General features: G+C 38.0%; 1 protein-coding gene across 7 annotated transcripts in view; it reads left to right on the top strand.

Moving 5' to 3' along the window:
• The window catches only part of ATP8B4 (ATPase phospholipid transporting 8B4 (putative)), a 264094-nt gene that overhangs the window by 31422 nt on the left and 206019 nt on the right, over window positions 1–26653 (top strand). For all 7 annotated transcript variants that reach the window (XM_045449777.1, XM_045449779.1, XM_045449780.1 and 4 more), the window contains exon 3: window positions 19917–19975. In XM_045449777.1, coding sequence (XP_045305733.1) covers window positions 19917–19975 — 59 coding nt within the window. The remainder of the gene's footprint in view (window positions 1–19916; window positions 19976–26653) is intronic.

The following is a 26653-nucleotide window of genomic DNA, read 5'->3' on the forward strand; positions in this document are numbered from 1 at the left end:
CCTGGGGTGCCCGTTGTGAGGGTCTGTTCCATTCCAATCTCAGCACCTGTGGAGTCACTCCTTCCATGGAAAGGCCCATGGGTCTGTTGAGATCCTGACTCTGTCTCCCCACTTCTACCCTCTTTGATGTGTCCTCTTTATATTTAGCTGTGGAGAGTTTGTTGTGCCAGACTTCTGGTGGTTTCTGGGTTATTTAAACTGATGTGGCTGTTATCTAGTTTGTATCCCTGAGACAAGATGAGCTTAGGGTTCTCCTCCTGAACCGTCTTCCCTGGAAGTTCTCTGTTCTTGATAATTCACCCTTTCCATATAGCTTATATGGGAGGCCCAAGACAAATCATTTTAAAGCCTATGAAGAGCATTATTCTTGTGTAAAATTCTTAATTGAGATTTCATGTAGTTTGGTAACATAGGAAGGAAAAGAAGTAGGTAATAAAGGCTTTCTTTAAACTAGCTAAAGCTTTTCTTGTTTCCAAAGAACCAAGGAGGTTGTGGAGCCAGCACGCATTAGTCCACAGGGAAGCCCTTGCTAAGTATGTTTATGGGGTGTGACAAGTCACATTCTTTCTTTCTTTTTTTTTTTTTTTAATTTTTTTTAACGTTTATTTATTTTTGAGACAGAGAGAAACAGAGCATGAACGGGGGAGGGTCAGAGAGAGAGAGGGAGACACAGAATCGGAAACAGGCTCCAGGCTCTGAGCTGTCAGCACAGAGCCCGACGCGGGGCTTGAACTCACCAACCGTGAGATCATAACCTGAGCCGAAGTCGGACGCTTAACCGACTGAGCCACCCAGGCGCCCCCACGTTATTTCTTTCATTGACATTTTGTTGGCCCATTCCTCCACAAAATATTAAAAACTGTAGTTTACAATTGTGTGTGTATAAAGACAAGTATAATGTATTACTGCTATATTCATTTTTTTCTTCTAATTTTAAAATAAATTAAAATTTAAACATTTTTATGTGTCCCTAAAAGTATTGTGGGCCCTAGGCAATGCATCTCTTGTGCTTACAAAGGAGGTATTTTTTTTTTTTTTTGGTTGAAATTTATCCTCCTGCTTCTCAGGCATTATTGTGATCATATACTATTTATCAGGTAGTGGGTTGGTCCTGCGGTAGAGGATTGATTATAAAGATAAAGAAGACATGGAAACTACCTGGTGGCACCGTATCAATGCATATAGAAGTACATGTATATATTTTAATATATGTGTTTAAAGAGTGTTATTTCTGCTTGCGTTTATCCCTTATGGAACAATGATAAATCCAAAAGTTCTTTCTTAAGTACTTTTGCAGTTATACTTGTGAAGGTAATAGTTGTTGTTTGAGCTTGGTTTTTGTTTAATATAATAATTTGAAGAAAATGAAATTTTTTTCAAAATCATCTATTTTCTTAGTTTAACTGAAAATGAGGCCATTAGAATGAAGTGATAATCAGTACTAACCAATGATACACTAAGAACAGTGCTGGTTTTGCAAAAACTCTCATAACTTTGGGGTTAGGATTTTCTAATGAATTTTCCTGTATGTTTTAATAACATTTTGGTGTCCAGAGGAAACAGGACATGGGAAATTTTATTTGGTACCACTAGAGATGAGGGGGAAATTCCCAATTCCTTCCATTTCACTTTAGTAAAATTCTATGCAAAAGATGATAGAATTAATCCAGAGACTAAATCTTTGCTGCTCATCCTAAGTATTTCAGGGCATAAGCTTTCCATTCATAGGTTCATCAGTTTTTTAACTGGAAGAGAAGGAGGAGCAGCGTTAGTGTTCCTAGTCCTATTTACATTCTAGATTTTTATGTCTTGCTTAATTTTCTTTGAAATAGAAGTCTTTTTTTCTCCATAGAGAGTACACTATGTACTTAAAATTTTGCCTTTATAGTCACTGTGCACAGTTGCAAATAGAAAGTGTAGAAAAGAAATGTCTTCTGGCTCTCATACACTTTGCAAAATTGTGTGCTGCTCTAAGTTTTTTCAATTGTGGTATTGTGTAGGCTTTGAGCAATCTGATGTTTTATTACTCAGGATGTGGACTAGCTTGGGCTGCTGTTAAAGAACCACTAGTCACTGGAGACTATCTAAAGAGGGCTGATCCTCAACAACATCCTTTATCACTTCTCAGTGGGTTTGGGGGGTGGTGGCTATTTTCTCCTTGAATGCTCTTTTTTCCTGGTCTTCATGATTCTTGTGGAAATTCTTGCTTCTCAGCGTGCTATGACCCTGTCTCCTTCACTGGACCTCAGTGGTGGAAATTTCCCCTGGTTCAGTCTTCTATACTTTTCTCTATGTATAATGTGTTCCTCAGAGTACTCCTCTTCTTCTGCTTATTTCTTTGGAGATGACTCTTAAATCTACAGTGCCTATCATGACATCTTGCCTAATGTTATACTTTATTCCCAATTGCTACTGTCTTTGATCTAATAATTCTATTGATATAGCTTTAAGTTGTACAGAATGATAAAACTTGGGAATTAAAAGGATCTTCAGTCATCTTGTCCACATTGTCTTCTAACCTGACAATCTATTCCTATAGTGTTGCTGATTTTTTTTTTCCCCTTGAATATTTACTCTAATAGTAGTTCAGGCATGTAATTTAGAAGATACATCATTCTCTGGGCAGTAAATTCTACATGTTAACTAGAATTTCACATCCTTGTTAAGTGTACTTTCTGTTCTGTAGTTTGGAATAACAGAATATTTATTCTGCCGTTTACATTAAAGATCATCAAATGTTTAAAGGTCTTTTTCATATCAGTGCCCTCACAGACACATGGAGAATGATGTTTCACCAAATATCCAGGCATCCCATTGCCCAGTCAAGTTGACATATTAAAATTAACCAGCACACGGGACGCCTAGGTGGCGCAGTTGGTTAAGCGTCCGACTTCAGCCAGGTCATGATCTCGCGGTCCGTGAGTTCGAGCCCCGCGTCGGGCTCTGGGCTGATGGCTCAGAGCCTGGAGCCTGTTTCCAATTCGGTGTCTCCCTCTCTCTGTCCCTCCCCCGTTCATGCTCTGTCTCTCTCTGTCCCAAAAATAAATAAACGTTGAAAAAAAAATAAAAAAAATAAAATTAACCAGCACAAATCGCTTCTTGGCCTTTTGGCTAAGATCAAGTGTAAAATTAACCAGCACAGCCATATTTTAGTGTATCGTTATTCTTAAATTTGTCTCGTTCTCCTTTTAGTTTGGTCAGTTTTTGCTCTATATATTTCTAGGTTACATTATTAGATGTATACAAATTTAGAGTTACATATTCCTGGAAGAATAATCTATTATTATGGAATGTCCCTATTTATCTTCAGTAATTCTTAGTGTATTAAAGTCCACTTTATCTGAGATTAATGTAGTGATACCAGATTTCCTCTGATTAATGTTTACATGTTATATATTTTTTCTTTTCACTTTCAGTGCTTTAATGTTCTTAAATTTAAGACGCAGCATATAGTGTTTTTAAAAAATAGTTTGACAGAGGTATCTGGGTGGCTCAGTTGGTTAAGCATCCAACTCTTTTTTTTTTTTTAATGTCTTATTTATTTTTGAGAGAGACAGACAGAGTGCGAGTGGGGGAGGGGCAGAGAGAGAGGCAGTCACAGAATCTGAAGCAAGCTCCAAGCTGTCAACACAGAGCCCAATGTGGGGCTCAAACTCATGAACCACAAGATCATGACCTGAGCTGAAGTAGGACACTTAACCCACTGAGCCACCCAGGCGCCTCAGCATCCAACTGGTTTCTGGTTCAGGTCATGATCTCATGGTTTGTGAATTAGATAGAGCCCTGCACAGAGCTCAGTGTTGACAGCATGGAGCCTGCTTGGGATTCTCTTTGCTTGTCCCCTGCTCGTTCTCATTCTCTTTCTCTCTCAAAAAAAATAAACATTAAAAAAAAATAGTTTGACAAATTTTGACTTTTAAATTAAGTATTTAGTTCATTTGTGGTTAATATAATTACTGATATATTTGTTTAAATCAATTATCTTACTATTTTGTTATTCTACATTTCTTTTCTCTTTTTTGTTGCCTGCCTTTGCATTTGCAATATTTCTATTATTCCATTTCCAAGCATCTATTAGCTTGTTACTTATCATTCCTGTAATATTCTTTTTGTGGTTATTCTTAAGATTGCAACATATCTATTTAATTAACTTATAGTACTTTTATCATTTTGTGAGCCATTTAAGAATTTAGAACATTTTACCTCTTTACCTACTTTTTGTGTTACTGATATCATGTATTTAATTCTTTGTATATTTTAAAATCAACAAGACAGCAGTAACAAATAACGTCTGTTGTTGTCAATATGGTCATTTTTTGCTTAGGTTTACTTACAATTTTTCAGTTTTTTTTTCATTTTCCTGCGTTTCTGTGATTCTGTCCAGAATAATTTTCCTTTCGCCTAAAGAATTCCTTTTGTTTATTTATTTTTTAAATGTGGAACTACTGGTAGTGAATTCAGTCACTTTTTATTAGGAAAAAAATCCTTATTTTGCATTTATATTTGGATGAATATTTCTACTGGGCATAGAACTCTAGGTTGGTAGTCTTTTCTTCTGGCACTTTAAAGGTATTGCTCCATTACATTCAAACCTCCACTCATTCTTTTAAAAAGTAAGCTGATATTCTTATGACTCTTTTGTTGGGATGATAGGTCTTTTCTTCTGGCTACTTCAAAAATTGTCTTTTTGTCTTTCAGTATTTTTATTATTCTGTGCCTAGGTATGGTTTGCTTTGTGTTTATCTAGTTTGGAATTCACAGAGATTCTCAGATTTTCAGCTTGATTTCTTTTGGAGTTTTGGAAAATTCTCATCTGAGTATCAAAAATTGTTATTACTGGGGCGCCTGGGTGGCGCAGTCGGTTAAGCGTCCGACTTCAGCCAGGTCACGATCTCGCGGTCCGTGAGTTCGAGCCCCGCGTCGGGCTCTGGGCTGATGGCTCAGAGCCTGGAGCCTGTTTCCGATTCTGTGTCTCCCTCTCTCTCTGCCCCTCCCCTGTTCATGCTCTGTCTCTCTCTGTCCCAAAAATAAATAAAAACGTTGAAAAAAAAAATTAAAAAAAAAATTGTTATTACTCCCTATTCTCTCAATTCTTGTTTGTGAAAGTCCAGTTATACATATGGTAGACCTTTTGCCAGATATCTTATGTGTTTATGCTTTTGCTGATATTTTCAACTTTTTTCTCCCTTCCATGTTTAGTTTTTATATTTTTAATGACTAGTTTACAATTATTCCTCGCTGCTGCTGTGTCTAATTTGCTGTTAAACTCACACTGAATGCTTAATTTACATTGTTATATTTTTAAATTCTTGAGTTTTTGTTTCTTTTATTGTACCATTTCGTTTTCTAGGGAAATTATTCATTTTATCATCCACTTTAATGTACATGTTAACCACAATTATTTTAAAGTCGACCTCTGATAGTTCTAATATCTAGATCGCCTGTCGGTTGGTTTCTATTTTCTACTTTTTTCTCTGTTTCCAATAGTTTGCTATTGTCCCCTGCCATGCTTCGTAATTTATTATTAAAGTATAGGCCTTACATATGAAAAAATTATAGAGGATCTGGATAATGTTATCTTCCTCAAGGAGAATTTATTTTTGTTTTCACACACACTTAGAGAAGGAACAGATTATCTAGTCATGAACTGAAATACTTTGAGGCTGTATTTCAATATTTATAAGGTCTAGTCTATTTTTGTTCTTACTCCTAGAATGCAGTCCTTCAGAAGTCAACTGGAGACCTAGAGTGTTACCAAGGCTTCTCCCAGCTAGATTCTGAGCTTTAATTATTGTTTTATCTCACCTCTGGGAAGCTGAGGAATTAGCAATCCCTTAAGGGGAAAGGTACAGAATATCAGGTTTACATCAATACATTGTTCTTTTCTGCTGGTTCTTGGCCCTTCAAGTTTTGTCTGATTTTGTTGTTCTATATTTTCCAACATTTTGTATATTTCATCAAGCTGTTATAGTTGTTCTTAACAGATGGGTTGATCCTGACACAAGTTACTCCGTTATAGTGGGAAGCTGAAAAACACATTTTTAATAATGTCTTATAAGTTTACCAGAAGACTACATTAAATATTACTATTCTATAGTAGTTATATGCATATTTGAATATATCAGGAAGATCTATGAGTAAGGAATAAGCAAATGAATAGTGAGGTTGGATAAGGAAACAATGGTTAATGAATATGTTAATCAGTATCCTCTGTTAGAATAGGGTTAAGCTTTAGCCATGACACGTACACAAAAGTAAGTCTACTGTGAACTACCTCATTACAGGAGTAATAAAATTATAAATACTACTTAGAATCATATGTCATACATACTTAGTGGGTTTAGAACATATTTATAAATGCATTTGCTCCACTTCTCCATTTCTTTATTACTTAGCATTCCCAAGTGTGTAATATTCTAATTGTTATACTTTGGTTTTGTAAAAGAAAAATCCTTAATTTTATCCTTAGAATTATAATAATTTATTTTAAAGAATGCTTTTTTAGCCCTTCCATAGACCCACACGTTAGATACTTATTCGGTTCAGTGTTTGAGTCAATGTTTGGCATATGGTAAGCCCTTAATGAATGGTAGCTATCATAGTTATTATTTTGAGTAGTTTTTGTAAGTGCTATTTGAATTATAGTCTCCTGGTGGACCTCATTCTTATGTAATATTGTGTTTGCTATTAATTCAAACAGAATTTCCTAATTTAAAGGAAATTATAATTTTTATTTCTGGGCTTAACTTTGAAATCTGGACTCTTTTGATGGTGAAATAAAATCTTAAAGCTTATGAAGTAATTCCCAACATAGTGTTTTCTGTAAAGAAAAGTACCCTTATTACCTGAAATTGTGTACTGTGAATTGTAAATTTATCTTCATATGAATAAGCTAATTAAAACATCATGTTTCAGGGCTTTTGGCTGAAATGATCTTGGTTGACTATGTTGGTGGTTGTTGTCTTATGATAATCAGAACTTTGGTAGTTCTTTGACTTAGTTATCCGTCCATCTATCCAGCCTTTTCACAAGTATTTATTGAACATCCATTATGTGCCAGACGTTATTTCAGGAGTTTCAGATACAGCTGTGAACAAAACAGGTTTTAAAAAGGAAAAAAACCTTCGGTCTGTGTGGAGCTTACATTTCTGTGGGGGGAGAGGAAGAAAGCTGGTCAGCAAAATCAGTGACAAAGTAAATTATCTTGTACATTTGAGGGGCTTCAATTTTATGAGACTGACATGCTGCCTCTTGCACTAAGGAGGCAGGTAGGGGGATGCAGTTTTAAAAGGGGTAATCAGGGAAGGCTGAATTGAGGAAGACCTATTTGAGCAAAGATTTGAAGGAAGTGAGAGAGGAGCCATGTAGATATCTGGAAGAAGCATTCTAGGTAGAAGGAATAGCAAGTGCAAAGGCTTTGAGATGGGTGTGTTCCTAGTTGTGTTCAAGGAATAACAAAGACCACTGTGGCTGGAGTTGAATGAACAATGGGGAGGGTTGTCAGGGCTAGACCCAGGTTTTTTGTTTTTTTGTTTTGTTTTTTTAGGCCTAAATGAATACAAAATACAAAATTAGGTATAATAGAGAATATTTATTTACAGTAACAATAAATCCCTATAAATTACAATTTTCAATTTTGAAAATTTGAAAATCCCACGCATACCACAAAATCCAGAAAAGTAACCTAATGTCTTCATTAATTCACTGTCCAATGCAACTTTATAGTACTTTTTTCCTATATTTTTGTCCCCCTATTTTTGATTGCCTCTTGTAGGACCATTATTAATTACATAATTTTCTATAGAAACATTAGAAAGATAATTCAGTTTTTCCTCTAGTTAAAGTTATGATGGTTTAGAATAGCTTTTCAGCTTGATGGCTTCATATATGAGCTGCTACAAATGTACTTGCCATGTGTAGTCCTGCTACATATGGGCTTGTGTTCTATAAGCACAGAAATTGTAATAAATTTTAATTTATTTTATTCCATCCCATAGAAAAAAATACATGGTATGCTTATTATATATGGTGTCAAAAATACTAGATACTTGAAAATTCCTAATACTACTACTAGGAGATAAATTCTCTTTTGATTAGGAGTTGATGAAAATGAAATCTTTCACATACAATTTTACATGTGTGATAGCTGCAAGAATTCTGCACAGGCTGACTTCTGGGTCTGTATTGCAAACCTGTCTCCTCCATGATCCACATAATTCTGCTGCTAGGTACTGTAGGACACGGTCATATTGCTGTGTGACCTTGGGCCCTGCATCTTCATGTTAGACACTGGGTGAGTCCCCACGGAAGCAGGAATATTCCTGAGCACCATTCCTACCCTGGGGGACCACCACTGACTTAACTCTGTACAGAATTGACGGTGAATCACATCAATATACTCCAGTAAACACAAACTCAATGCATTTCCAACTTGACAGCCTCTTATCTGGATCCTACTGCCATCTGACATAAGGCAAAGTATGATGGGGGAAATTAGACTGGAAGAGACAATGATCATAGCCTTTGTGGCTAAAATATTTTATTTTTGCAAATCAAAATAAAAAACCGCACCTTTATTTTTATTTATTTTTTAATTTAAAAATTACTTTTGGGGTGCCTGGGTGGCTCAGTGGATTGAGTGTCCGACTTTGGCTCAGGTCATGATCTCATGGCTTGTGAGTTTGAGCCCCGTGTCGAGCTCTGTGCTGACAGCTCAGAGCCTGAAGCCTGCTTCAGATTCTGTGTCTCCCTCTCTCTCTGCCCCTCCCCTGCTCATGCTCTGTCTCTCTCTCTCAAAAATAAACAAACATTCAAAAAAAATTAAAAATTAATTTTATTCCAGTTTTATTAGGAAATAATTGACTTACACCACTGTGTAAGTTTAAGACATACAGCATGATGGTTTGAGTTACATGTATTGTGAAAGGATTACCACAGTAGGCTTGGCTAACATCCATCTTGTCATGTAGAGACAATAAAAAGAAAGAAGAAAAGAAGAAAGGGAGAAAATTTTTCTTGTGATAAGAGCTCTCAGGATCTACTCTCTTAACAGCTTTACTGTATATCATCCAGCAGTGTTAGTTACAGTCATCATGTCGTACATTACATCCTTAGTACTTACTTATAACCAAAAGTGCCTCCCCACCACCCTGCCCCACCCTATAACCACAAATATTCTGATGTTTTTCTATGAGTTTGTTTAGGTTCCACATATAAATGAGATGATACAGTATTTGTCTTTCTCAGTCTGAGTTATTTCACTCAGCATAATGCCTTCAAGGCCCATCCACATTGTGGGAAATGGTAAGATTTTCTGAGCAAACACGTTTCTAGAATTACTCCCAGGGTCTGAGAATGGAAAGTGCAGGTGAGGTGAGCTGTAGCTCAAGCTTCTTTAGTTTCATGGTTATTGGCCTTTGGTGGTGGTAACGGGATGGTCATGTGAAGACCAAGCAGGGCTCTGAAGGCCATTGTAAGAACTTACTTTTCTCTTGCATTGGATGTTGGACGTTTTGAGCAGAAGAAGATGATTCTTGTGCCAGGCATATTAATGCTGCCAAAGATGTCCATGTCTTAATCCTTGGAACCTGTGAATAGGTTACCTTACATGGTAAAAGAAACTTTGCAGATGTGATTAAGGATCTTGAGATGGGATGATTGTCTTGGTTTATACCCACTGTAGGCCCACTGTTATCACAAGGGTCCTTGTAAGAGGGAGGCAGGAGAGTCAGAGAAAGAGATGTGACAGTGGAAGTTATAGGTCAGAGTAACGTGGCCCCAAGCCAAGAAATGTGAGCATCTTCTAGAAGCTGTAAAAGGCAAGGAGCAGCTTCTCCCCAGAGCTTTTAGAAGGAGCTCAGTCCTTATGAAACACCTTGATTTTAGCCCTGTAAGCTCCATCTTCAGACTTCTGGCCTACAGAATAATGAGCTAATAAGCTAACGTGTTGTTTTAAGCAACTGAGTTTGTGGTGATTACTCAGAACAACAATAGGAAAGTAATACAATTGTAAAAGGATTACTGTGGTTGCCCTATTGAAAATAGATTATAGGGGCAGGGTTAGAAGTAGGGAGGGCCTAGGGGAGGCTATTACAGGAGTAGAAGAAGAGAGGAGGAGTGACTTGGACCAGAGTGTGGATGGGGGCGGGGTGGGGGTGGGGTTTGGGGAGGAGTGTGAGAAGTGGGCAGATTTCTTTTTTGCCCAAAGTTCTGGTCCCATTGTATCTCTTTTATAATATGTGTATCTGAATGCTTCACTCATAGGTAAATAAAGCAAAGTTCCTAATTTTTCTTTTGGCCTTGTCACATGTGGTCCATTATTCTGTTAGAAGGGACAGTGGGCAGGAACTGGGGATGTCCTCTTGAAAAGTCCATATTTTATCTTTTTTTTTTTTAAATTTTTTTTTTTTCAACGTTTATTTATTTTTGGGACAGAGAGAGACAGAGCATGAACAGGGGAGGGGCAGAGAGAGAGGGAGACACAGAATCGGAAACAGGCTCCAGGCTCTGGGCCATCAGCCCAGAGCCCGACGCGGGGCTCGAACTCACGGACCGCGAGATCGTGACCTGGCTGAAGTCGGACGCTTAACCGACTGCGCCACCCAGGCGCCCCAGTCCATATTTTATCTTACGTGGCAGACTGCCTCTACCAAATTTCTTCTCTTTCCAGTAAATGACTACAGCTCAGTTTGGATAAGGTGCTTGGCTAAACAACCTGCCATACTCCACAGTGTGTATCTAGCTGCATAAGTTCTCTTCAGACCTGCTTGGGACAGGTGGTGATGCCTTTTCACTATGCATCTGGCCTTGACTTTCTTTTTTTTTCTGGTTTCCATGGTTCCTTGGGCCTCTCCTGTGCTTCCTTGCTGTGTGGGTATTCATGGGCATGTTCACCCTTTGAAAGCTGTTGCTGTCTTACTTGCTTTTCCTTCACTGTATACAGTAGAACCTTGCTCAAAGGACCTCAATAAATATTTCTGGAAGAAATCACTGTTTTGGCTCCAGCAGATTTTAATTGCCACATGGATTCAGGGATCTGAGGCACAGAAACCAGTAAGTACTAAAGAAGTCCAATTTATAAGCCCCATGCATCTCAAAGTAACAAACATAAGCCTTGCAAAACACGGCTTCCTGTTTAACCCCTCAGATACCAAACAGATAAGAGACATCTTTACATTTTCTTCTTGTGTGTCTTTCTTTTCTACCTGGGGTTCTTTCCTCTCACTTGGTGACAGGTGGCTTGCTTTCCTTGGATGGCCAGAATGTGTCTCACAGGGGAAAACTAAATGTCCTTCAGCTTCATTTAGGCTCCTCTGATTCTTGGGATAGATCCTGATTTGTGTGTGTGTGTGTGTGTGTGTGTGTGTGTGTGTGTGTAAGGGGATGCTGTAGGAAGATACAGCTCTTTTTCATCTTTATAGAAAACATTTTGATCATGGCCCAGTCCATAAAAATGCATTTGTTTCATTTGCTATACATAATAAAATTGTAAAAGAGTGGAAATAAAAACTAACAGTTTAGCACTGGGCCCATATGGGACAGGTTGCACAGAAAGCAGTAAGTTTCAAACAGCGGTTTGGGAGCATATTCTCAGCAAGGACTGCCCAAAGGCTCCAAGGAGAAGGCAGGTAGGTTCTTGAGGTTGGCCTCCACCAGGAAGCAGAGAGAAGCCTAGAAGCAGTGGAATGGAGGAGGTCACAGGGCTGCAAGGTTAATTGGGAGGGAGTGTGTGTTTGAAGTATACTCTGCAGCAAGGCATTCACTGAGAGAGTTCTCGTCTTCCTCTCCTTGACCTCTGGGTGTAGTCACATGGCCATTTGTGGTTTCCCAGCCAGCTCTGAACAGTATCATCTGCCATCTTCTTATACTCAGAATCTCTTCCAAACAGCTTTGACAAGAAAGGCAGCTCAGTGTTTGAATACTGACTGTACTGCCTACTCTTGCTGGGCCTTTGTTTACCTCACTTGTAAAGTGGAATTAATAATAGCATGTACCTAGTAACATTGTTTTGAGGAATAATGAAATAATGCATGCAAAATAGTTCATAAAGTATCTAGCTTTTACCAGTGCTCAATATGTTAGCTGTTATGTTGTAATAATTGCTAAATCTCCAGTTGTGAATCTGTACTTACAGAAAGCAATGTACCATGGGCTCACATGAAGATGTATCAATTTTTACTTGTAACTTGTGTAATACAATTCATGTAATGGTGGAAGAAGAATGAATTGGTTAAAATTTTTTATATTTTTTTGTGAAGCTATAAGTAAGCCATGGGAGGAATAGAGCTTCCAATAAATCAAATTTTCCAAATATCTGGACCTGATGAGCAAGTTGGCTCAGCCAAGAGGAAAACAAACCCAAGGCCTTTTAGTATTTGTTTGAATCCCCTAACTCTGTTTCCAAGCTCTTTTGTGAGGACAAGAATAAAAAAAAAATTGTGGGAAGATTTTTCTTTTTTTGCCTCAATTCTCTTCAGTTTGCTGTTCAAATGTCAATAAGTCCCAGCAGCCACAGGTCACCACTGGGTTTCAATAGGAAACCCCAATTTAGGGCACATATTTTTCAATTGTATCAGAATGTGCTTTTGGAGTCAAATCAGGAAATCTTGGAGGGTGGGGAACTCTTTTCTTTAATGCTCTCCCCACTTATTGTTCTTTCCTCATGTCTTTAATGAATTGCTTTGGCTCCCAACCACACAGACCAGATTGTTAAGAATGAAAGAAAATTCAGAAAGGAAAAGCTTAAGTTATTGATTTAGCTTGAGGGCATTTTTCTGAGACTTCTGGCCCAACACAAAAAACCAACAACAACCCCAAGCACCAAACGACACTCCATGTTTGGAGACATTCTTCAGCTTTTGGATTGGGACCAACCTTGTTGAGGAGGTATCAGTTCCTGTCATCAGGGTTTTGTACAGAGACCCCAATTTTTTTGTGGTGCTTCATCATTTCATATTTTTGGGGATCTAAAGCCAATTGCCTGAAGATTGTTTCCCAAACCACATTTGGTGAAGGACAAAATGCTCTGGAGTTAATTGAAGAAAGACCATTGTGTTCACTAATTAGGAATTTGTAGTTGCTGTGATCGCTTATGGGTCAAATGGAAGCATTCTAAATCTTCCCCCTTACTCTTGGTCTTTTAACAGAGCTACTGCTTTCACTAACTAGTCTTAAATACTAATATATTAGGCATTGTTCATAGACAAACTAAGGGGGAGAAAAAGGCTTAAATGAATGTCTTCTCCTGCCGGCTAGAAGTGGAAGTTGAATCTCTCTGTTTTTGTGTGTGTGTGTGTGTGTGTTTTTTAATGTTTACTTATTTTTGAAGGAGAGAGAGAGCGTGAGTGGGGAAGGGCAGAGAGAGGGAGACACAGAATCTGAAGCAGGCTTCAGGCTCTGAGCTGTCAGCACAGTCTGATGTGGGGCTCGAACCCACAAGCTGTGAGATCATGACCTGAGCCAAAGTCAGACGCTTAACTGACTGAGCCACCCAGGCACCCCAGAAGTTGAATCCTTTATAACTTAATCGAATATGAGGGAAAAGAGCCTAGATTAGGAGTTGGGTGTTGCCTCCAACAACCTAGGGAAGAATCAACAGGCATTTGCCAGTTTTCATTAAGAATATCTGGACGTTACTTCAGATCCTCTTAAGAAATAATAATATAAGCAACTTTAAGACTGACTAGCCAAGCTTGGATGATTTCTTTTTCTCACCTATTCGCTTTTTTTTTTTTTTTTTTTTTTAGAAAGAAAGCAACACAAAGTGGCATTATTTTTCTGAGGAACCACAGATAAGGAGAAGTCATGACTTAAAACATGCTCACACACACAGTTGGAGGAAGATCTCAGGCCTCTGGCTTAAAGATCCAAGGCACTGTTAGGAAATTCATTTTTATGCATCCCCACAGTCTTGGTGACAAAGAACAATTTCCAGCGGGGTTAAAAATTTCCAGCAGGGTTGTGTTATGTCCTTCTCATCTTTTAAGCTTGTGTTTTAGTGATCAGATAACTGGTGCATCTTTTCCTTCCAAATGGAAAGACAAGCCTATGCACATACATAAGTGGGTATAGTTTTACTATCTGAAACCTATAATCTGCCCAATCAGATAATTATTTCAGGGAGGCATGGGGTAGACTGCAGGGCAATTATTTTGAAATTGAGGTAATTGGTAAAACATTTTTGGTAAATGTTTCCTAACATTTAACTGATTTATAAATGAGCACTTCACAAAGTAAATGCTGTATCCTTATTTAGTTCTCTTGGATAAGGTAACAGGAAGCAATGGCTCAAAGATAAGCATTCTATGACTGCTTCATTGATTCTTTATTTGAATGAGACAGGCATTAGATTATACTGGCCTTTATGAGTTTTGGAGAATGAAGGCTATTTCCATTATCATATGAAGTAGGACTTCACAGGTTTAATTACCTTTTTTTTTTTTTTCTATACCTATGCTTCTGTATTCTGAAGCAGATTCAAAACCGGTGTCTAAGATAATTCTGCCTCTGCTAATGGATTTTCTCTTTGCTTGCTGAAATGATGAAGGATAGCTTCCTATCTAGGCAAACGTCTTTGTTAGGATCCTCAGCTGTCACAAAAGGATGCTACACTTTTACCAGCTTGATTTTGGGTCTTAAGAATCTGTACTCAGCTAGTAACAGCACAGTAGTTCTTCAGGTATTTTTCAAGAATTTCAGTCTGAAACTCATAGTCATTTAGCATGTAGCTAAGTGCAGTGGAGAGAAATATGTTTAGGATGATTTCTGGAGGGACATGTAGTTTATCTATTCATATAAATATCCTAAAATACATTCCTGAATTTGATCAGCTCAGCAGAGACTGAGTACAGAGACCCTAGTATTTGGCCCTCTGAATTGTGTTTGGAAGGACATGCCTGCAATTGTTACAAAATACAGCTCTAAAAAACTCATTTTATGTTCTTTGTATCAAACAATGACTTCTTTATGAGGATTTGTTAGAGATATTATTGTTTGAGCCAAGAACTAATATATAATTGTACTTTTCCTGAATAACTGGTTTATTTTTACCATACAGGCAGTGAAATAAATGGAAATAGACCAGCTTTTCCTTTTTCTGTAGAATTTGTTGCCCACTTAGAACAGGTATGTAGGTGATCATGTCAGGTAGTTTTATTTTCCTTCTTCACTATAGTTGATTATCATCTTTGCTTCTATATCTTCTCTCACTTGACTTTATTTTTAATACTTAAACTATTTTCCTTTTGTACATTCTTGAGTTATTTTGGAGATGTATTTGTACATAAACACTTGTATGTCAGAAAGTGTTCTTATTGCCCCTTCACACTTGATTATTTGGCTGGGTGTAGAATTCTAAGCTCAAACATATTTTTCCTTAAAGCTAGAAGGCATCACTCTAATGTCTTCTATCATCCTTGTTATTGATGAGAAATTTCATGTTAGTCTGATTCTTGTGTCTATAAGGCCTAGCTATTTTTTTTCCTCTTCTGAAATTTTAAAATATTTTCTATTTGTCTTTGGAGCTCAAAATTTTTTGCATATCTGTCCCTCCATTTTCATTCATCCTCTTTGAAGAGTTATATCTTAGACTGGTGCAGGGAAATTTTCTTCTGCTTAGTTGATTATTTCTACTTATCCATTGTTTATGTTCTCGTCTCCTAAGTGTTCTTTGCACATCTTCCTCCTCTTTGTCATTTTACTATATATTTGAAGAGTTTTCTTCAATTTATTTTTCATTCTGTCTATCCTACTATACAGTTTCCCATTAAATAATTTTTAATTTCCGGGAACTCTTTCTTATTTTCTGCTATCTTTATTCCTATCAGCTTGTTTTTGCTTCATGGGTGCTATGTCTTCTTGAATATTTTCAAGCTACTAATTAGCATAAAAAACATTTTCCCCACCTGTTTTTAGCATTATCTCTTCCTCTTGCGTCCTTCCCTTTTGTGCTATTGATTTTTTCTCAGATGTCTGGTGACTTACGGTTGCTGGTTTGTGTTTACAAATGAAGGACTAACTAGATACATGAGGGCAGTTGTAAAACCCTTTCTCCCTGCCAGCCCTCTTCTCTAAATTGGAGGGTTGGTGATGTAGCCAGCTCACAGGGAGGTTTTTCTGCATGTCTCAGTTTGTTCTGGCTACGATAGTAGAATACCATAGACTGGGTTGTTTACAAACAACAGAAATTTATTTATTATGGTCTAGAGGCTTGGGAAGTCCAAGATCAAGGTGCCCGTGGTTTTGGTGTCTGGTGAGAACCTGCTTCCTGGTTCACAGATGGCTGTGTTCTTGCCATGTCCTCATAGGATGCAAGGGGCAAGGGACTCTCTGGGGCCTCGTTTATAAAATCACTAATCCCATTCATGAGGGCTCTACCCTCATAATCTAACCACCTCCCAAAGGCCCTCAAATACCATCACATTAGGAATGTTTAACATGTGAATTTTCTGGGGTCACAGGCATTCAGTCCATAGTCTGGCAAATCCCACAGCTGCCTTTGTAAGGCAGGGTTTACTAGGACCTGAGTCTCCTGTAGCTGATGTGGAGGTTCAGAGCTGCTTCTCTTAGGTCTGAACACCCACTCTTGGTTTCCTTCCCAGGCATGTTGCCTACTCTCGTTAGTGGGCAAAGTTGGAGGGTGTGAGTGAGGGGCCCACCTAGCTCAATTTTTCTTTAATGTTCTGGTGATGCTCAAAAACTAGACTGAACAGATAATTTATCTTCCAAACTAGGACACTTTTGAGAGTGAAAGGTGATCCTATTAGTTACTTTGCCAAGACAATGGGCATAAACTGGGACTGTCACCCTATGTATAACACATTTTCGACCTTTGTATTTATTGACTGAATTTGGAACTTCTCTGGGGCTTCACTGGGAATTTTTAAAATTTTGAACCCCTTCTAGCCTCCACTTGTTTTCCAAAACTGTTACATTTTTATTCTTCAAAAAAGAAAAAAAAAGAAAAAAAAAGAAGACCTATTGCTGCTATTTCAGTGAGGCCTGAGTGGGAAGAGTGGTAGAAGGACATATTTAGTTTGCTATCTTTACCTGGAAGCTCTTTGAACTGCAGTTTAACATAAGCTGGCTCACTATATTTTATACATCCTTCTGTATCACTTTACACCTTTTTGGAACCACAAAAGTTCAGTGATAATGGTTATGTAGCAGTGAGCTTATCCTAGTAAATCATTCATCTCCTAGTGGGTACTTTTCTTTCAGTATTCTCACAGCTGGAAGATTCCTGAAATGCCTATGGAATATTGGGCATTAAGTCATTGAACCTCTGAACAATGATTGGGAGTTGCTTATTGAGGATTAATTTTCAGCTTCCTCTTCTTACATGATGTGACATATTGCCAAAAGAGGTTTACATCCCCTCACCCACGGTCATAGCACATGAAAGAATGTCAGTTCTTGGCCTAGCAGAGTTAGGTTAAAGGCACAAAGCTATAGGGATGTAGAACCAAAGTCGGGATTTTGTAGAGCTTAGTGAAGGGATGGAAAATAGTATGCCAGAGTTTATTCATAAAGACTCAGTTCAGAAAGATAGTACTTAGTAGAAGTACAGAAGCAAAGATAAAGATTTAATAATAATGATTTAGAAGCCAAAAGAAGACTTCCTGGCTCTAACAAAATCTCACGGGACAAGAGCAAGAGCAAGTCCAAGTTCTCGTGGACACGGAGAAGAACATTCAAACTTTCCTAGCTCAGAAATTACTCTTCTGGCCCCTTGGGGAAAGGGCTATTCTCAGTCCTTGGGGAGGGTGGTTACAGGGAGACACTGGACAGGAGTCAAGATTCTGGTGTTTGGAGTGACTAAAATTAGGTGCATAACTATAGAATTCTATCCCTGGATGTGCTCCTTATAGTGTGAAATTTAAAAATGATGACCATCTGAATGTGTGTGAGGTCAACTAAAGGCAATTAATGTACAAATTAGCATATCTAATTTTTGACTTACAGCTAAAGTTAATATTAACTTACAAGCAGGATGCCAGGTGGGCCAGGTTAACTTTCATCCTCCTAATAACATCCATTGTTTTCCTGTCAGCAGTTTTACCATGCCTGGGTGAAGGTAGGGATGTTTAAACAAATCATCCAGCTTTTTAAGCTTTAAGTCCCTCACCCTCCAAAATCCCATTTTGGGCTTTGATCTTTTTGCTCTTTGTTAGGGAAGCAATAAGAAGGGTAGGATGATGCTTTGATAGCCAGGGTTTGAAATGTTTCCTGCAGGGGATGATTGGTTAAGAGGTTGCCTCCTGGTGAATTCAGGATTTCAGAGTTACATATGTTAGGGACAAGCCCACTCAGGTGTCATCAGCTGTGGACATCAGTCCAATATTGTTATTATCAGAAACTAGGTGAGCTAGCCTTGAAAACAGGAATAGTCACAGGGAACTGACTTAATTACATAGGTAAGAAGAAAGCCATGTAGGTGGATGTCAAACAGACCTTTCACAAAAGGTAGAGAATCAACCATAACCAAAGACAGGGTGTCATTTGTCAGAAGCAGTCTTCAGATATAAACGTAGCATCATATTTTGAGACTTGAGACAATGGGGCTGTAGAGACAGATTCCTCTTGGACTTTGGGGAAAAAGTTGTCAGTTCTTACAAATCGTGGTACCTGGCCTAGGGAGGGTAGTGGTGATAAAATAGGTTCCTTTCTTCCTCCCCGCTTCTCTTCATTTCCCTCATCTTTGTCACCTTAATTCTACTTTCAGCTCTTCCTCTCTTTGCTTTCCCCTTGCTCTTCCTTCCCCCATCCCTAATATATGCCTCTAAGTTACTTTCCACCCTCCAGTCTCCTTTATCTCTGTGGTTAACTACCTTCTCCAAACTCAGACTCTTATTACTGTCCCTGTAGTTTTTACCACCTGTCACTTACCCAGGTGGAGAGCTGTGGGATTAAGAGGGTCCCAGGTGAAATGGTGAAGTCACTTATCTTGAATGTTCTGCATTGACATCTGGTGTTCATTTTGCTGGTCTCCATTCCATAGCTTTCATTAGTCCATCATCACCCTTTTGTCAACTCTGAATTTAGTAAAATGGAGCAAGAACTTGCTACTTTTACTACAAAAACATGCTCTACTGGTGTTTCAGGGGCACTGTTTTTCCTTTGCCAGTGCAAATTTTAATTTCTGCACCATCATAATCTTTGAGTTTGTCGTTTTATTTTATTTTATTTTTTTAATTGTACTGGTGTTTGCATTTTTTTCCCAGAAGATATTTTGGCTACTTCCAGCAAAGGGCAAGTTTCAGTCTCCTGGTGATGTGCAGTTCCTCTGAATATGCCTGGGTGGTTCAGTCAGTTAAGCACCCAACTCTCATGGTTCGTGGGTCTGAGCCCTGCGTTGGGCTCTGTGCTCACAACATGGAGCCTGTTTGGGATTCTCTGTCTCTCTCCCCTGATCATGCACTCTCTTGATCTCAAAAAAAAAAAAAAAAAAAAAAATCATTTTTTGCTCAGTGACCAGAAGGTCAGTGACCTCCATGGCCACTTCAGTATGGTTTTGTTTGGCTATACAGTATTTTGTGACTTGGTAGCAAAAAAAAAGAAAAAAAAATCTCAGTGTGGCATTTGACTTTCAACAGCATTCTCCTTTAGGAACTACTCGGAGTTAAGAGAAAGGGTCTTTGTGGAGCTAAAGGGATGTAGAAATTGGAGACACATAATGTTTTGTTTTATGGCTGGCATCAGAATTACAATGAGACAAATTTCAGCTTTCCATTTTGGGACTTTCCAACACATGTTCCAACATTTAGGCTGGAAAAAACCAATGCCCTTCAAATTTCAAAGGAAAGAATTCTTGCAACCTTGACTACAATCAAAGTAACCTAAGTGATGTTAGTTTAATGAGTTATATGTTTCTTTGGGTCAAAAATTTGATTTCATACCTGATTTCTCCTTCTCTTTAGAAGTAGAACGGATAGTGAAAGCCAATGACCGTGAACATAATGAAAAGTTCCAGTACGCAGTGAGTAAAACATTCATGGCACATGCATGCTGGGATGAGTTTTACCTTAAGGAGAGTTGGATTTATGCCTTCTCGAACTTTACGACTTCACCAAAAACTTTCTTTGTTTTGGCCCATTTTAGTTTCAAGGTGCTATATGTTTCCATGAATACAGGTTTTAGTAATGTTTATACACTTATTTTTGTCATGCCGTAAGAGTGGTTGGTATGTTCTTTGGTATAGGAAGAAGACAAAATTTCTTTCTCACGAATTGATAGTTAATTTTGGTGTCTATTTGGCCACAAGAATACATAGGGCCACTAGAATAAATAGGCCTCTGTGGTAATAGTGATAGAAGTGATGGTATTGGCTGATGGGTGATGAATGGCTTTTGGGGGATTTTCTCTAGCTCAGGCTCAGTGTGGAAAAGTATGTGTAGGACAAAGTTCTGAAGTCTGGAATGATTGTGTTTATCAAACGAGAAGTGGAAATGATTAGTTAAAATGTGCAGGCTTTAAGCTTGTACTGAACTACTTGAAAAAAATGTTTTTCAAGAGGATTTTTTTCACTTATGTTAGAAATATTTGTCTGTTAAGTCACTAGCACTGCTCTAGGAACTTTGGATACACTGATGAACAACTTCATGCATTACAAGATAGGACCTCATAAAGATCTTCTCATCTATCTATGATTCAACCTAAGTTGTTACATGGAGTCTTTTATAAGCTCTAAGAAAGATAATTGGTAGAAGTGATTTTGTAGGTGACATTTGGCCTATAAGATTGAGTGCAGCAACACCTTTCATGAAGGAAGGTCTCAATTCAAAGAGGGTTTTGATAACTATGAAGGCAGGGCGATATTTGGCATTGCTTATTTAGGCACTAGCCAGAAGACAGAGTTTTGCACAATGGATAATTTTTAGCATTTTGTTCTTATTGGTAGGTTTTTCCCATACATGGAGATGGATGCGTTGGGCTAAGCTTGGTACTATTAAATATTCAACAAGGGTAGCTAACAACTCCACTTTTCTCATGCTGTGCGAATTGTGTAATTATATTTTGTTGTTCAGTGGCAGTTGTTCTACACGGAATCAGTACCCTGGCTCTATGACAGAGTTCTCATTGTAAAATAATATATTTGCACCCTGATTTTATTCATCAGTCTTGTAAGTTTGGTTAACATAAGTCTGCCTTTTAGAGAAGGAATCCTTCTCAGGAGGCTGATGAACATGTTGCTTAGCCTGAGAGAATGAGGCTTTAATTCCTATTGGTGATTTAAAAAATTTTTTTTAATGTTTATTTATTTATTATTATTATTTTTTAATACGAAATTTATTGTCAAATTGGTTTCCATACAATACCCAGTGCTCATCCCAACAGGTGCCCTCCTCACTGCCCATCATCCACTTTCCCTCCTATTGGTGATTTATGTCACTCTCTCTGGCTTCTTGACATCTAGTTATTTGGCACCTCTGGTCATCACCAAACTTGGCTCTATACCTTTACATCCATTCTATAGCTAGTCCTTTAACTGTAGAGGATGACTCCTGAAAGCCTTAACCATCAAACCTCAAATCAGAAGAGTAGACATGTGTATGTTTTAAGACCTTGTGGACACACCTGGGTGGCTCAGTTGGTTAAGCTCTGACTTTGGCTCAGGTCATGGTCTTGTGGTTCATGAGTTTGAGCCCCATGTTGGGCTCTGTGCTGATAGCTCATAGCCTGGAGCTGGCTTCAGATTCTCTGTCTCCCTCTCTCTACCCGTCTTCTGCTTGTGCTCTCTATCTCTCTCTCTGTCTCTGTCTCAAAAATAAATAAAAAAATAAAAAAAAACCCTTGGGGAAAACAGTAATAAGTAATCCACTGTGAAGTAATTATGCATTTCAGTATTTACTTGTTTTCCAGTGTGTAGCAAGTATTTTCATTCTGTGAGTAGTAACTCTATTAGGAAAGCCATATTTTATTTGCCTTTTGTGAGATGATAGTTTTTTCTACTTACAGTTATTTTTACTTAATTTATGAAATATTTCAAACTTATGGAACAGTATAGGAAACAATGACACCTGTGTGCCCACCACCTAGATTAAATAGATGTTAACAATTTTTGCCATGATTGTTTCAGATCTTTTAAGAGTAATATCACACTAATGACACAGAGATGGTTTTCTCTTGAGCTTACATGATAATGAAAAAAAGCACTTAGATGTGTGGCTACAGCTCTGTGTTCTCTTGGGCTTCCTAACAACAACAAAACAGTAGAACAATATTCTATGACTGTAGCATATCAAATAAGGCAGCTCAGTCTCTGAGTTAAAACTTTCCAAGGAAAGAACAAAACTCATTAGGAGCTGGAGAAACCAAGAAGGACAAGAGTCGAGAGAGGGAAGCTGCAGAGGAGAGATGAGCACAGGTATCCCTAGTCTATCAATCACTACTGTGGCTCAGAGAGGATGAGGCAGGCCCACCTAAAATGGGCGTGGGTCCCCACTGTACACGGCTTGATTTGGGAACTCCGAACAGGATGGCTGACCATACAGTGAACTGTGGGACCATTCTGAGCCCATCTATTCAGGTACAAATTGGGGATGATACAAGTACTTATTTCAGTTAATGTAAGGATTGAAGTAGAGTAACACACAATGACCCTATGAGCTAGTCTGTGTAGAGATGGGATCTGAATCTGATTCAGCCTGATATTCAGATTCACACAGATTCAGCCTGATATTAAGGCTTTTAAACTACTTACTATATGGAATATGTTTGTAAGAACGATGAAAGCCTGGGGCTTTTTGCTCAACCTCGCTTTGAAGGATATTGCCCCAAATGGAAAAGGATTTGAAGAGACCTCTGTAGATCTTAGGGAGGAGAATGCTTATAATTGGAAAAGCAGTATTCCCACTTAAAGGCTGAAAAGGAGATGGGAATAAATTGAAACTATTTCTGAAAAAGAAAAAGGGAGAACTGGTGAAGTCCCACCCAAATGTAGTGTAAAGAGTGTTTTTAGGATAAGATAGGCCATGGTTTGAATGCTTTCTCTCATTTGCTAACTTGTGATCTCAATTCGTTTATTTCTCTGAAAATCAGTTATTTCATATGTGAAATAAGGAATTTTCCTCATAAGACTATTGTTTTTAATTAGAGTGCAAGCAGGGGAGAGGGGCAGAGAGGGGAGAGAGAAAGAGAGAATCTTAAACAGGTACCATGCTCAGTGTGGAGCCAGATATAGGGCTCCATCCCATGACCCTGGGATCATGACCTGAGCTGAAATCAAGACTAGGATGCTCAATCCACTGAGCCACCCAGGTGCCCCTCATAGGATTATTTATTAAAGATTTAATTAGATAATTTATATAAAATATTTGACAATAGTAAGACTAGCATACATGTATACATACATACATATCTCATAGTTGCCATGTACCAGGACCTGCACTAAATATTTTATATGGATTTTGTCTCAAATCTAACTTGGTGGTGGGCAAGTATTCACAATAAATTACAGATTTCCTATAAGCATTAAATAAAGTAAGATATCGATAATAACAGTGTTAGGAAGATACTGAAAAATGGGCTAAAGTCGTAAAACTTTGGTAGCAAGTATCACCCCCCAAATTAGCAAATCTGTGATACTAAAGGTATAGAAGTTGCTGCTGATGCAGTAGTAGAGAAACAAATGCAGCGACAGCAAGAAGACTACAGTATAAAGACTGTGGTGGTAGAGACCCCCACCCTGTCCCACCAAATAAGCTCTGTGTAAATGATAATAATTCAATGAGATATTTATTGATTACCTACTCTGTGCAAAGCATTTGGTGACTTAAGGAAATTTTCCTGACACTCTCAGCATGGATATTGACAGGTAGATACATGACCAACTGTGATAGTAATAGCAATAAAGATAGTGACAATAGTAATAGCTCACACACACATAGTGCTTACCATGTGAAAAGTGTGGCTCTAAGCACTCTACTATACTAAACTTACTGATCTTAGCCACAGTTCAATGAATAAGAGCATATTTATTATCTTTTATCACCTCACTTTTGTGTGTAAAAACATTGAGGGATGGAGATCTCACTCAAGTGACTTGCTCAAGGTTGCACAGCTAGGTAGTGGCTCCTATTCTTATAGCTTGGTGTCCAGGGGCTTTGTACATTGCTGATCATCTACAAAACCCAGCCAGATGAAGTGGATCTCCATTTCCAGAGCTAATAGGTGGCACAGCTGGAATTCTAATTCAGATTGGCCAGATTCCAAAGCCTGTTTTTCCCATGATACCTACCATACTGCTCTTCTGACCAACCTGAAAAACAAACAGCACCAACAAAGGGACAAAATCTTCCAAATCCTCTCTCCTTTCCTCATATACCTATTTGTAAAATATTTATACTCTGGGGACAAAGACAGTTAAAGGAGATACAAAATTTTACAAATGTGAGTCTAAGAATGACCTTAAATCTTACTCTTAGCATTTGTAAATGAGCACTTAGGAGAAAAATTTACACAAAGCTCAGATAAATGGTGTGATTTCCATAAACACTAAGCCTGGCTGAGCAAATATTTCTCTTTGAAGGCTGAAGGAAGATATTTCAATACCTAGAGAACCTTAATTTGTCAACAAAGCCTAAAGCTTCAAACCACATTATAGGACAAAACACAGGCTTAAAAAATGATCAAAAGTGCTTTTAAGAGCTAAAGGGTTTAGAACATTAACAAAAGACAAGGTTAATGATTCTAGGTGAAATTAATTGGTAAATTAGACATGAGATTGTGGAAACTGGAAGGTAGAAAACATAAAATTACAAGAGGGATTTTGGACTGCCAAGATGTGTACAGCAAAGTAGGATTGGAGACTCTAGGGAGAGCCAGCCAAGTGCTAGAATTATTATTCTCATTAGAAAGGAGTTCAAAGTTTTCCTGGTTAATAATAGAAAAGAATAATGCAAGTAAGGAAAACAGTTGTTGTATTAAAATATGTTAATGTTAAAAATGTTAGAAAACTTGGTAAAGCCAGCCACACATCCAGACTCATTATCCCTATTAAAAGAAGCTCAAAGTGAATAGTAGAAGTTGTGAAAACAGTTGTAGTCGTATTAATATGTGTTGATGTCAAGAAATGTCAGAAAAAGCGTTAGATTAATTATGGTTATTTTCTGATTTTGTTTAAAACTAAATGATGTTGGAAAACGTTGGTATTCCTACTGGTTCTTATTCTCTCCCTTTTCCATGTAGGCATACACCATCCTCATTCAATTCTCTGGAACTTTAACAGAATTGAGAAGGGGTATGAACTCATTTGAGTGATGCAACTGTCTTGCCTCAAACTCAGAAACTTCAGTAAAGCTGCACGTTTAATATCCAAATGCCTTTTATGCACAAATGTAGACGCGAAGTTTCTAAAGGATTTTTTTTTCTTGAGCTAAAATATCCTGTTTAGGAAGTGTACACAGGCTTATATAGGTTGGTGAAAATGTAACCAAATCATTTTGCCTGCTTATAAAGAAAGTCTTACATCCAAAAATTGCAATTCTGATATCTTGATTTATTCCTAAAATCTTAAAATGTCTTGTTGATATCATGGTTGTTGGATGGAATTTGCTGTTGGTCTTGTGATTTTTGTGCTTAGAACAATGACATTTGGGGTTTTCCAAAGAGTGTGGCAATTTGGCTGACTCAGCAGTTAGTACTACAGTGACATCACGACGTCACCAAGACTCCCTTCAAAACAGCTTCTAATTTCTTCATCCATTTATACAGGGTTTTATATGTTTGTACTTCTCTTTTCTCTTAGAATAGGTGGTTGAGAGTGGAGTAGAAAAATGTGGTTGGTTCACCATTATTCTGGGTATGTGAGCTTGAATGAGGTTACTGGACCTCTGTAGACCTCAGTAAAACTTCATGTTCCTGTGTGTATGGGTGAATTGAACGTCCACTGTCCCCTTTTTTATAGAAATAAAAATGATATTCAAAATTCAATATATACACAATTTGCCCACTCTAAGTCTAAAAACATGTGTGTTTGTTGAGTTATTTACTTTTCAAAGATTTGAGGCAGTGTGCAAAAAGAATGTAAAGCTCAAAGGGATATAGGGCACCTGCGTGGCTCAGTCAGTTAAGTGTCTGACTTCAGCTCAGTTATGATCTCAGAGTTAATGAGTTCGAGCCCTGCGTCGGGCTCTGTGCTGACAGCTCAGAACCTGGAGCCTGCTTCAGATTCTGTGTCTCCCTCTCTGCCCCTCCTGACTCACACTATGTCTGTCTGTCTCTCTCTCAAAAATAAATAAAGATTAAAACAAATTAAAAAAACTTGAAGGGATAAACATACACAAGGAAACTAGTATGAAATAAATAAGTCATAGAGATAAAAAGTATTGCCTAGGGAATTTGGTCAATGGCATTGTAATAGCATTGTATGGTGACAGATGGGAGCTTCACTGTGGTAAGCATCGCATAATGTACAGACTTGCCAAATCACTGTGCTGTACTCCTGAAGCTAATGTAACATGGTGTGTCAACTATACTTCAATTTAAAAAAATGAGGAAAAAGACGAGCAGGCTATTTTTAGTGGGCCCCAAAGTGCATGCTACAAGGCCTTATCTGTTTAGAATGTGTTGCCTGCTACGGGGTTTGCTAAAACAGGGGCTATATATTCTGCTTTCTACCTGAGCATAAATGATCTACTCAAGAAGGGAAGACTAA

The sequence above is a fragment of the Leopardus geoffroyi genome, chromosome B3 (genome assembly GCF_018350155.1).
Source record: "Leopardus geoffroyi isolate Oge1 chromosome B3, O.geoffroyi_Oge1_pat1.0, whole genome shotgun sequence".
NCBI classification, from domain to species: Eukaryota; Metazoa; Chordata; class Mammalia; order Carnivora; family Felidae; genus Leopardus; species Leopardus geoffroyi.